At 45.7% G+C, this 11358-nt stretch overlaps 1 protein-coding gene across 1 annotated transcript; it reads right to left on the reverse strand.

The window, feature by feature from the left end:
- Positions 1-1610: 1610 nt before the first annotated feature.
- LOC135500836 (uncharacterized) lies at positions 1611-8159 on the reverse strand. Its single transcript, XM_064792501.1, has 5 exons — positions 7965-8159; positions 6647-7066; positions 5798-5971; positions 3546-3742; positions 1611-1617 (listed from the first exon to the last, which is right to left on the reverse strand). The coding sequence occupies exons 1-5, from the start codon at positions 8157-8159 to the stop codon at positions 1611-1613; spliced, it is 993 nt and encodes a 330-aa protein (XP_064648571.1).
- Positions 8160-11358: the final 3199 nt, after the last annotated feature.

The raw sequence follows: 11358 nt of genomic DNA on the forward strand, positions 1-11358 counted from the left end.
CTCAAAAACTGCACATGTGCGAAATTCCGATTGTTGACAGACTACCACATGACATCTGACATTGGCCACTAGAAGCTTGTGTGTCAATTAAATCTCGGGTCATTTTGCATGCTATGATACTTCCGCGAGTCCTTTAAATATCAAAATCAACCGCGGGGACCAATCTTCAGTGGCCATGGCTGGGGGGGGGGGGGGGCACATCCTTCCACATACCGTAGCTGGGTATGGGAAGGCCGAGCTAAAACCTCTGCTATTGGAGCGGTAGCCCGGAGACCAGGATCATGGGATTCCGTATTTTAGCAAAATCCATAGCAACGATCTCGTCATCGAGCCATCGCGTCGTCGAGTCATCGAGTCGAATACCACAAGCCCACAGAGGTAACCATGCATGAGCGGAAAGTCGGCCGTATATTTTTGCAATTTAGGTGACTTGATCGAACACTTTGAGCCAAGCGCTTGTAATCGCATCTTCCTATTCTGGTGTACATGACACACAATATAGCATGTTCAATAATCTCCACAAATGAGGCAATTATGGTAAAATAAGCGCAAATGGTGCCATTAATTTGGCATAGAGCTACAAAAACACTGATTTATCTACTTATTCAGGACAGCTTCATCCATATCAACCTATTAACAGGTGTGTTTAAGCTATCATCCAGAAATACCGACCAACAAATCCACGTCGAGTGCCATATTTATTTGCTGTCGTCTGCTGGCCGCTTCGGTAGCCATAGCGGACAGTGATTTGTTGACACTGTCCGAATCCCCACACTGAGGATGAGCTTCCAATCGATTTTTTCAGCCGGAAACTATCGGATCGTGATACGCCTCGACATTGTGTTGGCGGTACGACTGTTGAGACCACACCCACTAGGCAACGATTTGATCTTTGAGACTGATCAAAAATCGTTGGTATGGCTTGATCGCGTCAATTAAAGACACTAACTAGAAACTCCTTAGGTGGAGTCTCATACCGCAGGAATTCAATATTACTATCAAATATAAGAACGAGTCTGAGAATGTCGGACCCGATTGTTTATCACGCATATAAACAGGATGTTTGTGCGTATGTTGGATATCGAGTCTGATGAAAGAGTTGTAGTGATGTGAGTAGATTTCACTTGTGACTAATGGACACTTCTGCTTTGTTTTTTCTTGTTTTAAAGAGAAACCTTTTAAAGGATCATTGGCATTATTAATGTCAATGTTACCGAGCAGTCGGCTGCCCCTCCTATTCTCCATAAGTTGTTTCCATCAACAAGTTGCACAAAAAAGGAAACATTGAAAATCTGACTAAATCATCGCGCTTTTCCGGTGCTGACTCCGATTTGACCCGAGTTAGCTCTCCACGCACCGACTCTTTCCACGTGGAACGATGCACTTGTAAGGCGTTTCCTTGAGCTAAGATCTACCCCTTGACGTCATGGTGCTGATGTCGATTTTTCCGACTTCACGCTGATGGCAAATTACACCGCAGTTGCGATAAATGGAAATGACGTTGCGTCTTAATAGCGGGGTGTCGTGAACTCGATCCACCCACGTGGGCAGGAAAGGTCTTTTGCGCATTGCGCGTACTAAAAATAACGAATAACGCGTTTTTCTACTATCTAAGAGCTGAAACAAAATTGAAAAGCATCAAACACGTTCAGAAAGAATTAGAAGAAGAACAAACATACTGCAATAAAAAGCCGACGAAAGGAATGTGAAGGACTGGCCTTCATTATATTCAAGTTATGATAACATATAATACACGTATTTTTGACTTGAACACATCCTAAGCGTCTTCCATTATCTCGCTGAAAGTATTGGGAGGAAAACCTGAATATCAACCTGATACTCAGGGGCGAGAAAATAAAAGACCGCAAAGGGGGGGTGGGGTGGGCAAAAGGATCCTCCGATCCCCACAGCCCAAAGTTCCAAAAGAGAACGTAAGCTAATAAAATTGGGGCCGAGGCGACCAACATGGCACCCAACGGCCATACGCTCAATCCCCGTAGAATACGGGGCAAAAGCTTCTGCCCAGAGATCCTAGAAAGCGAAATACGAAGTGGTCTCTCCTTGGCCCGGGAGCTCAATTTATACTACGCTCGACAATAGAAGACGCTTATGGTGTGAACACATCCTAAGCGTCTTCCATTACCTCGCTGAAAGTATTGGGAGGAAAACCTGAATATCAACCTGATATGGATTCCCGAAAACATTCCATATCACCATTCCAGCTTTTTCCCACAATACCCCATCACCCCATCACCCATCACCCCACAACACCCAAAACCATGAACAGCAAATGGATGTCCACAGGCAAAGCTCATGGTATCATGGGATGGCAGGAACGACAACTTACATAGACTGAAGAAGAAACTTTTATAATATCCGCTTTAATTACAGAAAATATAAACCTTCAACCCATTTGACAAGAGTTTATCAATTACAAACGCTACCTTAAAAGTGATACAATTATGGACACACTCGACAGAAATGGATTATCAGAACCAAGACCACTACATTAACAAAACGACACCTAGATTGCATGATTCAAAGTGTTAAATGTTGCATAGCGTTGGTAATCAGATTCAATCTTTCCCGACAAAGCTGGTGACGAAGCTAACCTCTGAGCCAACTGCGCCGGCTCTTTCAAAGAATCCTCACGACTGTAATAACTGCATGAAGATTCTTTGAACCAACCAACATGCCTCATAGTCTGGGAATTGGAGTCAGCCGCCCCGGACAACTTCAACGTTATGGCACAACCCGACCTGAGACTATGAGGTGTCTCCCCCTCGTAGATATTGAGCGTCGTCAAATACTCCAACAAGCGGGAATACATCACTGCATACGAGACACATTGATCTAATACCTTACCCGAGTCACTTACTAGCCTAAAGAGGTAACCTAGCGAAAGATCTACCCCAGCGCTTTTGGCCCAAGCTGAGTAGCGCTCCAGTGCGCTTACGGGGCATAGAGCCGCGTTATCACATCTCTTGATAACAAAGGTGTTACACCTCCCATCTCCTCTTATGACTTTCGTATATGTATGCGAAACAGCCATGCCAGTGTTATCAGCAAGATATCTAACCGATTGACTAGGAGCGCCCGATAAATCGGAAACCCTGTCACCCGCAAAAAATTGTAACTTAAAGAACGCCTGGTCTCGAAACAAAACGAAACGCTGACGCAAAGTGATATCTGGCCTAGACAACTGGTTATCTATGTAAGAAGAGATTTTCTCCAATTTAGAGAGAAATAACGGCTTGGCCTGTTTTGGAACTATCTGGGCCTTAGCCTGCTCTTCCGAAATTTTCTTCAAGTACAGCTTTATGACATTTGATTTTGCGGGATTTCCGGTTTCCGATTTCGTACACCATTCCTTCCCCCTGCCTTCTTCCTCAAATATTTTTGATAATCTTTGAACAATGGTTATAAGAGTACCATGGGCTAATCTTGTCGGGCAAAGACATGTTGATAACGATTTGTCTCCCAAAAACAGACACTTTACATCATGAACTTTTGTTTTGCCATCCACATCCCTCCGAACCAAATACCGCCTTAGATGTTGAGGAGTACAAGACTGAATATTGACATGAAAAGGCAACAATGAGAAAAAATGCTCCAAACTAAGCTGCTCACTCGTTTTCCTTTTAACCATTTCGGAGTTCAAGTGTCGCTCATCCAAGATATCCAAACGATTGTTTATGCCCTGCAAATCGATGCCCGACAAAAGACGCCGCCGACTCGCCATCTGAAAAATTAATTACCCTTTTTAAAAGAAAGCCTATAGGCAATTAAAGGGTATTTTAAACCATCACCATCAAGCTTATATCCCAGCTTTGAAGGAATCTTAATAACTCTTTTTTGACCTTTTTGACCCAAGCATATCTTAGAGATAGAGTATGCACGGAGGATTGGCAAAGCAATGGAAGCCTCCGGCGTTAACAAAACAATCATAGTCAAAGCAGACACTGTTTGCTGAGCTAAGAACGACAAAAGAGATAATACAAGATTATCTGGTGGAAAAACGTACGGGTTGCCCTCCTTTGCCACATTCTGAGCAAAAACATTGATGCCAGATGAAAATGGCGAAGGTGAAGGAGTAAAATGTCGCAGAGACAACCGATTATTATCCAACATGGCGTTGGAATCCAGCGCCATGAGATCAACAGAGTGCGGGCCAAATGCCTTTTGGACAATGGTCCAAACCTCGTCTGCGAGCGTAATGTCATCGGAACTTAGTGATCTAGATGGAGCATCTGCAGGGTTGAGCTTAGATGGCACATAGAAAAGCCTCAAATCTATACGATTTTGAAAGACGAATTGAAATATGAGCTTCAACAAATCATTCAAAGGAGAAGATTTTGAACCTTGGTTTTTCCATGCAAAGATGAGCGGCTTATTATCCGTCAAGATATCCACTCTTTTGCCAACCAAATCAGGCTGCATGGATTGCAACGATTTTAACAAAGCATCAGCTTCTTTTAAAATTATTGGCCGCTTATCATCCTTGTCCCAGAAATCAGAAAAGCTCAAACCCGCATGCTCACCCTCTGTGACCACCGCCCCGTATTTGAAAAGCGATGCATCTGTTGCGAGAACAATCTGCTTATGTGACTCCCGACGCCACTTCAAACAACCACCCCACGAATCTAAAAAATCTCCAATGTTCTATTTCAGCGCGTAACTTGCCAGAAACTTGAACATCCCTACTATTTTTTAGGCCCATTGATATTGCCGCATTTACTTCTCTAGTGTAGAGAGCAGCTGCTGGAACTGCCAACAACATTGACACACATTTGCCTGAAAATCTTTGCAACGTTTTGATATTGATCTGCTGGCACGACAGGATATAATCACGCAAAGCCCCAAAGCTAACTTTCTTATAGTCCGGGAGAATATAAGCTAATCTAGCTGAATCAACCATAAACCCCAAATATTTGAGATACGTCCCAAAGTCGAGCTTACACTTGTGAATTGCAAATGTGTAACCCAATCTCGTTAATAGCTGCAACAAAGCATAAGCAATTACCTCTATTGGAAGATGCTTTACGCTAGAAGTAGAGAACACTGCCTCTACGGCTAATCTATCATCGATATACTGAGCATTGCGAATGCCAAATGTGCGCAAATACGTTGTTGCAACCATCCCAACCATTTGATAGATATAAGCGGAAGACTTCCACCCGAACGGCAAAGATCTACAGCGGAAAACCCAACCCCCAAACTGTACGCCAAAGTAAGATGAACTGGAAGGGGACAGGAGAACATGATCATACCCGGATTTCTCATCCGTTGAGACCATTCTCGCATTTTCATCAACTAGCCTATAAACATGTTTAAGCGTTTCCAATTGAAACGGAGAATCCTTAATCCATAAATTTAAGTATCGGTTGTCTATGCAAAGCCGTGGTTTTGTAGGCTCGACAGTAAGCGGCATGATGATGGATGGTAATTGACACTCGCCCACCCGACCAACTAATTCCATTGCCCCCGTTTTAACACGCTGCTGAAGCTCCGAGGCTATAAACTCCCCAAACTGCTGACAACTGTTGGAATTCGGGTAGTATCGAGAAGGCGGGGTATCCGAGTCAAACGATTCACCTTTAAAGTTGCCCTTAAATGGCCTGAAAAAATCATCCACATTAACACCGTCTGTTAGCCATGATAATACTTGGCTAGAAACAGGACAAGTATCAGAAACATGGCCAATGACTTCCCGCCATTGATCTAAATTTTGATGAACTTGACCTGCTACAAAATGATCAGGGTTTCGTAGTGGCAGCTCGTTCAAATCAAAACATACACCGTCATTTATAACGCTTTCAAAATCCGGGCATTGGTGGGTGGAAAGCCGAGGTTCACGCCCATCCAGAGTTGTCCACTGCGGCGACAGATGCTTGGATGCTACTGCTCTCTGCGGATCAAACGGAATCTGGAATTCCCAATCCTGGATTTCGTAACCCAAAATGTCCATACCCTAAAACAAAGAGAGCAGTAGCTTTAAAAGTCGCAGCAGACAAATCCGACGGACGCGAAGCCCGGCCCCCCACCCACGTGAAGATGTAAATCTCCACTAGAGCAGAATGCTCCGGGAGGGGACCTACTTCGTTTTTGCCATCTTCGATGCCTCTTTCATTTTATCGCAATCACGATAAAAATGATCTGGTGAGTTACAAAAATAACATTGATAATTATTTGGAGGAGAGGAATCCGTTCCCCTACCCCTGCCGCGCCGGGCACCTCTTGACGCCCCACCCCTATAGGAATCAAAGAGCGGATTCATCATCTGCTGCAAAGATGCAACCGCAGCAACCTGGCTATACAAATCCGTTAAAGGTGACCTATGTTGAATGGACGGGCTTGGGTTTGGGCTCTCTTCAGGTTTCACGGTTTCAATCGGCTTCGGTTCGACTACCTTTTTTAGCGACTTACTAATGGCCTTGGTGATAAGCTCACCCGTACCACCACCCAACACCGTCAAGATAACATTAGCCATGTCCACCTTTCCTTGGTAACGCCTTGCCTGACGATATAAATCGTCGAACAACTCCATGTCCTTATGCGAAACAGAAGTAGCAGCCGCCGCTAAATCCTCCAGGTACAGCAACATCAACGACTCATTGGGCTCTTCATGTAATGCCAAGGACCTCACCTTCGCCTTTGCCTTCTGCACTGGATCAGCTACGGTCGCCTGGCACGCTATCCTCTGCACCTTCCTCGGTGGCTCACTTACATCATCCGAAACACCCGGTGGAGTGATGGGCGGGTCCCTAAGGGGCTGCCCTACTGGCTGGCCGATTTCGTTCGCTAGCACAATTGCATGGTGCAATAAAGCCACTCCAGCTCCACTTTGTTTGCCGAGGGCGGCAAGGACGTCTCCGATGTTTTCTCCGGTGAGTTTCTTGAAGGCTGTGGCGATACCATCGGAATCCAGATTCTCCAAAGGTTGATCCTTGTCCATCCTAGCCAACTCTCTGGGCTCATCAGGGCTACCATTGAACCGTGCGAACAGCGGCAGCAAACTTTTTCCCACCAGGGAATGCTTTTTCTTTAGGGTAGTCGGCTGAACCATCTGCAACACAAGAAATAATACATTACAAAACAAACCCCTGATATTTGAGCACTCAACAACCGCACTCTGCTATACTGGAGCCGCATATGGCTTGACACAAACTTTGACACGTTTATACCCCACGCGCCGATAGAGCATCCACGAACTATACTTCCATACATGGCACCCCCATGGGCAACAACTATGCAAGCCACACTGCACCCCCACGGGCCTGCCGATACCTACGGAACTACAATTTGAGCTTTACACAGCGTACCCCAACAGGCCCGTTGATACCAACGGACCAACAACTCAAGCTTACACATTGCACCCCTACGGGCTTGCTGGTACCCACGGACCAACAATTTAAGCTTTACACATTGCACCCCTACGGGCTTGTCGATACCCACGGACCAACAATTTAAGCTTTACACATTGCACCCCTACGGGCTTGTTGATACCCACGGACCAACAATTTAAGCTTTACACATTGCACCCCTACGGGCTTGTTGATACCCACGGACCAACAATTTAAGCAGAGACAAACAGAACATATAAAACATAGACATAAACGAGAAATACGGGAAAAGACGAACACCAAATCCAAGAGAAGCAAGATCCGAAAGCACAGAAGCATAGTAGAGGCCAGAGCACGTAGGCCACAAAGCGGAGACTACACAGTAGGCGTAGCCGAAATACGGACAAAGGAAATCGAGAGCACAAAAGCGGCAGAAATTCTACTTACACCGAAGAATACCAAAGGAATAAAGCCCGGTCCGAGTGCGACGAAAGCGAAATACGAAGTGGTCTCTCCTTGGCCCGGGAGCTCAATTTATACTACGCTCGACAATAGAAGACGCTTATGGTGTGGGCCCCACCAGGCCTCGGTATTGTGTATAGTGACATTGACAGGACTGACGTAACGAACTGTGTAATCTTGACTTTTATCAGCGGGACTGTTTGTGGATATAGGCTTGAGGAGGTGGGCAGGACAGAGTCCAAGGCTGGCAGTAGAGAAAACTGGAAAGTGCTGCAGGAACACTGGCAAAGGCGTTGATGAAGCTCGGGCTCCTTGTGGTGATAAGAAGGACCACATGTTGTTTGGACAAGCCATGTCCAATCTGTCTCGGCATTGCTGCCATTCTGCTGAGTGCAGGGACTGTCCGGTCTAGCTGAGGGCCAGGTGCTTGGCATGCATTGCACGCTGCCATCTCGCTGTTAGCAGGAACGTTGTGACCTAGCTGAATGCTAGCTAAGTGCTTGGCATTGCTGCCGCTGAGTGCAAATGTTCGGTGAGCGTCCGAGTTCGAGAGGAACCGGTTAGTTGGGCGTTTCGATAATTGTGCTGAGGAATCGGAGGGGGACTGTGTTGTTTTTGGCTGTTGCCTGTTGCCTGCACGTGTCTGTTAACCTCCGGAGGCCGCCAAGCTGGGATGTTTCGCTGGGAGAATTGTGAGTGTGAAGGACTATTGAAAGGACTGATATAAACTGTTTATTTCGAAATAGCCAATTCTTTCTTAATTACAGGTCGAGGGCAGAATCTTCTTTAAAAGACGGTCGCCCACTCTAAAAGAACGTCTTTCAAACGAACCGGTTCTGCTCATCGCATGTGAAAATTTACGGCTTACTGGACTTTGCGCAATATTTCGCCAAAAAAGTATTCTACGCAACGGTCCCTAGGTGACTTTTCCTATTCATAATACACAGCCTGTCCATCCTAGATCGTGGTTACATGGGGAGTAATCGTTGTAAAATTAGGCCAAACGCAAAGACAGTTAACCCGGGTACCACTATGTTTACGATGCGAACAAGCCGTGTAAGTCATTATCTACGGTGGCTGTAAAAGGCCACGCAAAATCTTTTTTTTAGAATGCCCGAATTTATTTTTTATAACTCGAGCGCTCGACTTATATCTCGAGTGCTCGACTTATAACTCGAGCGCTCGACTTATATCTCGAGCGCTCGACTTATATCTCGAGCGCTCGACTTACGTAAAGGTCACGCAAAATCTTTTTTAGAATGCCCGAGTTTATTTTTCATAACTCGAGCGCTCGAGTTATCATAACGACCAGACGGATGATGACGTATTTCAATTAGGTAAGACTATACCACTATCGCCGTATCCACAGAATTAGGTCGCAGATACACTAGCATGACCAGTAGCCTCTGTGCCGATACACCATCACCAAGCATCACTATCAGTGTTGATACAGCAGCTAGCAGTAGTGTCCCGATAGCCGATAGCCAGAATAGCCAGTCGTTTATAGTTTCTTTGCTGTCGTCTCAAGTATGGTAAGTATAGCGTATCTGTTGCTGGCAACAATCATTGACTTTGGTGCCGGTTTTGGACTACTCCAGGTAAATGCAGACAAATCTGCCCAAACCATTACAGGACACGTATATGGTCTGATGGTCGTTGCATGCATTCCTAGTCGACCTAGATAGGTACCGGTAGCTAGGCTCCTGTAACGGTACGACTTCCCCTACAATGGCAAATAACGATTCCCGCCGGACGAAAGCCCATCCCACCTGCCCCCCCCCCCTCGGCTGCAGGTACGTGAAAAATCCTAATGAGGATCCGAATAGGAGCGCGCCTATAGTTTGATGGAGTGTTGGCCGAAAGCTCGAAATGATTAATATAAAGTTGACGGTGTATCATTCGATGTCATCCGTAGACAAGGGCATACGCCCTTGCCATCTCCATGAATGCCTCGTTGATCGTCTTACCAAGCTTGGGGGGGGGGGGGGGGGGGCATGCTACATACTAGGGAACAGGGAAAAACGCAAAACGCCTCCGCCCTGAAATTCATGTATACATTTATCCATTTCAGGAAGAAGAACTAGTCCAATTTCTTCGGAAGCGCTGTCTTCCAGAAGAAGATATAGAGAGGATGCATCACGAAAAGGTATGATCACTCTTTCTCAAAGCCCTGCAGAAGAAAAACAGTTCGTTTTGTATTTTATTCCGTCTAGTATGGTTTGCAAGGATATAGGCGTCACCTCTACGCGCGAACTTTGAGCATCTTCCTGACACCGCAGCCTGCTGTCAATCAATTATATGCAGACAAATAAACAAACACTTTGCTACGCGGCCCGAGCGGAATCGTTATTTGTAAACCATGTACCGGTGTACCAAACGGTGATTACAATCCGCGAATATACAAGCAACTTACATCTTAAACGTTAGCTTCATGAATAAGTCTGGTTACAGGCCCTTTAAGAGCGTTCAGAGGCTAGTTGCCAGTTACCAATGACGTCTTTTGTCTTTTCTTTCAGATTGATATAGCCACTATCATTCTGATGACTGACGAGCAGCTCTCAAACTACCTACGGAAGCTTTGTGACAGGATTGCTACTGTTGCTTTTTGTAAGGGACAGTCGGAGACAGCTGCATCAAGTGCGAATGGTGGTCTTCACGAATCTGCACCGCCAGCAAAGAAGAAGACGAAACTCATCGAGAAATTGCGCAAGAAATGGATGAAGGACAGTGATGGCGAAGAAAGCTCTACCTCTAAGCGAAAGGGTGCAGAAAAACCTGATCGTGCGGTGGAGTTGGGGTGGATGCACCATGATGGACATGTGTTCAAACAAGTTCGTACGTCCAACGGGGGAGGCACTAGGAATATCCGCATGGATAAAAATAATAAAAAATATGATCTGATTGAGGAGGGGAAGAAACTATTTTTTCCTTCCGGTGTTTCAAAGCAGGGGCCAGCTGAGAAATTCTTGTTTTCTTTGAAAGACTTTCAAGGGTCTGACATTCAAGATGATTTAACAGTCGGAGAAATGTACGAACGCTCAAAAATGAGGACGATGCGCTTTTATTTGTCAACCCGAGAACTGGAAGATAGTGATGATGACGATTACCTCTCCTTGCCGGAGTTAAATCCCACCCTGCCGTTGGTGAAACCATCAACTTCTAGTTCTGCCACAGGTGGACCTGACCTGCTGTATGACGCTAGGCCAATTCCTCATGCGGTTGGCAGACCAACATCACCCAGTTTTGCTACCACAAGCACGCCTAATGCGGTTGGTGCACCACATGGTGTGCATTCAGAAACGGCTCCGGGATCTGTAATCGCTCTAAATGGGACTATAGGCCTACAGATCGGTTCGATATTCAATGTCGATCTCAGCGATGTTGAAACAGCTTCCGGCGAACCTACTATCCAATTCGGTCCTGCATTCAATGTTGATCACGGCGGTATTGACTTAGCAGATACTCTACCAATGCAGGTTAACTTTGAGAAGGATCCAAGGCAAGTCATCATCAGACGAGCATTGTGCATGAAGGACATGATAGATGCCTTTTC

This window comes from Lineus longissimus, chromosome 16, assembly GCF_910592395.1.
Source record: "Lineus longissimus chromosome 16, tnLinLong1.2, whole genome shotgun sequence".
Classification (NCBI taxonomy): domain Eukaryota; kingdom Metazoa; phylum Nemertea; class Pilidiophora; order Heteronemertea; family Lineidae; genus Lineus; species Lineus longissimus.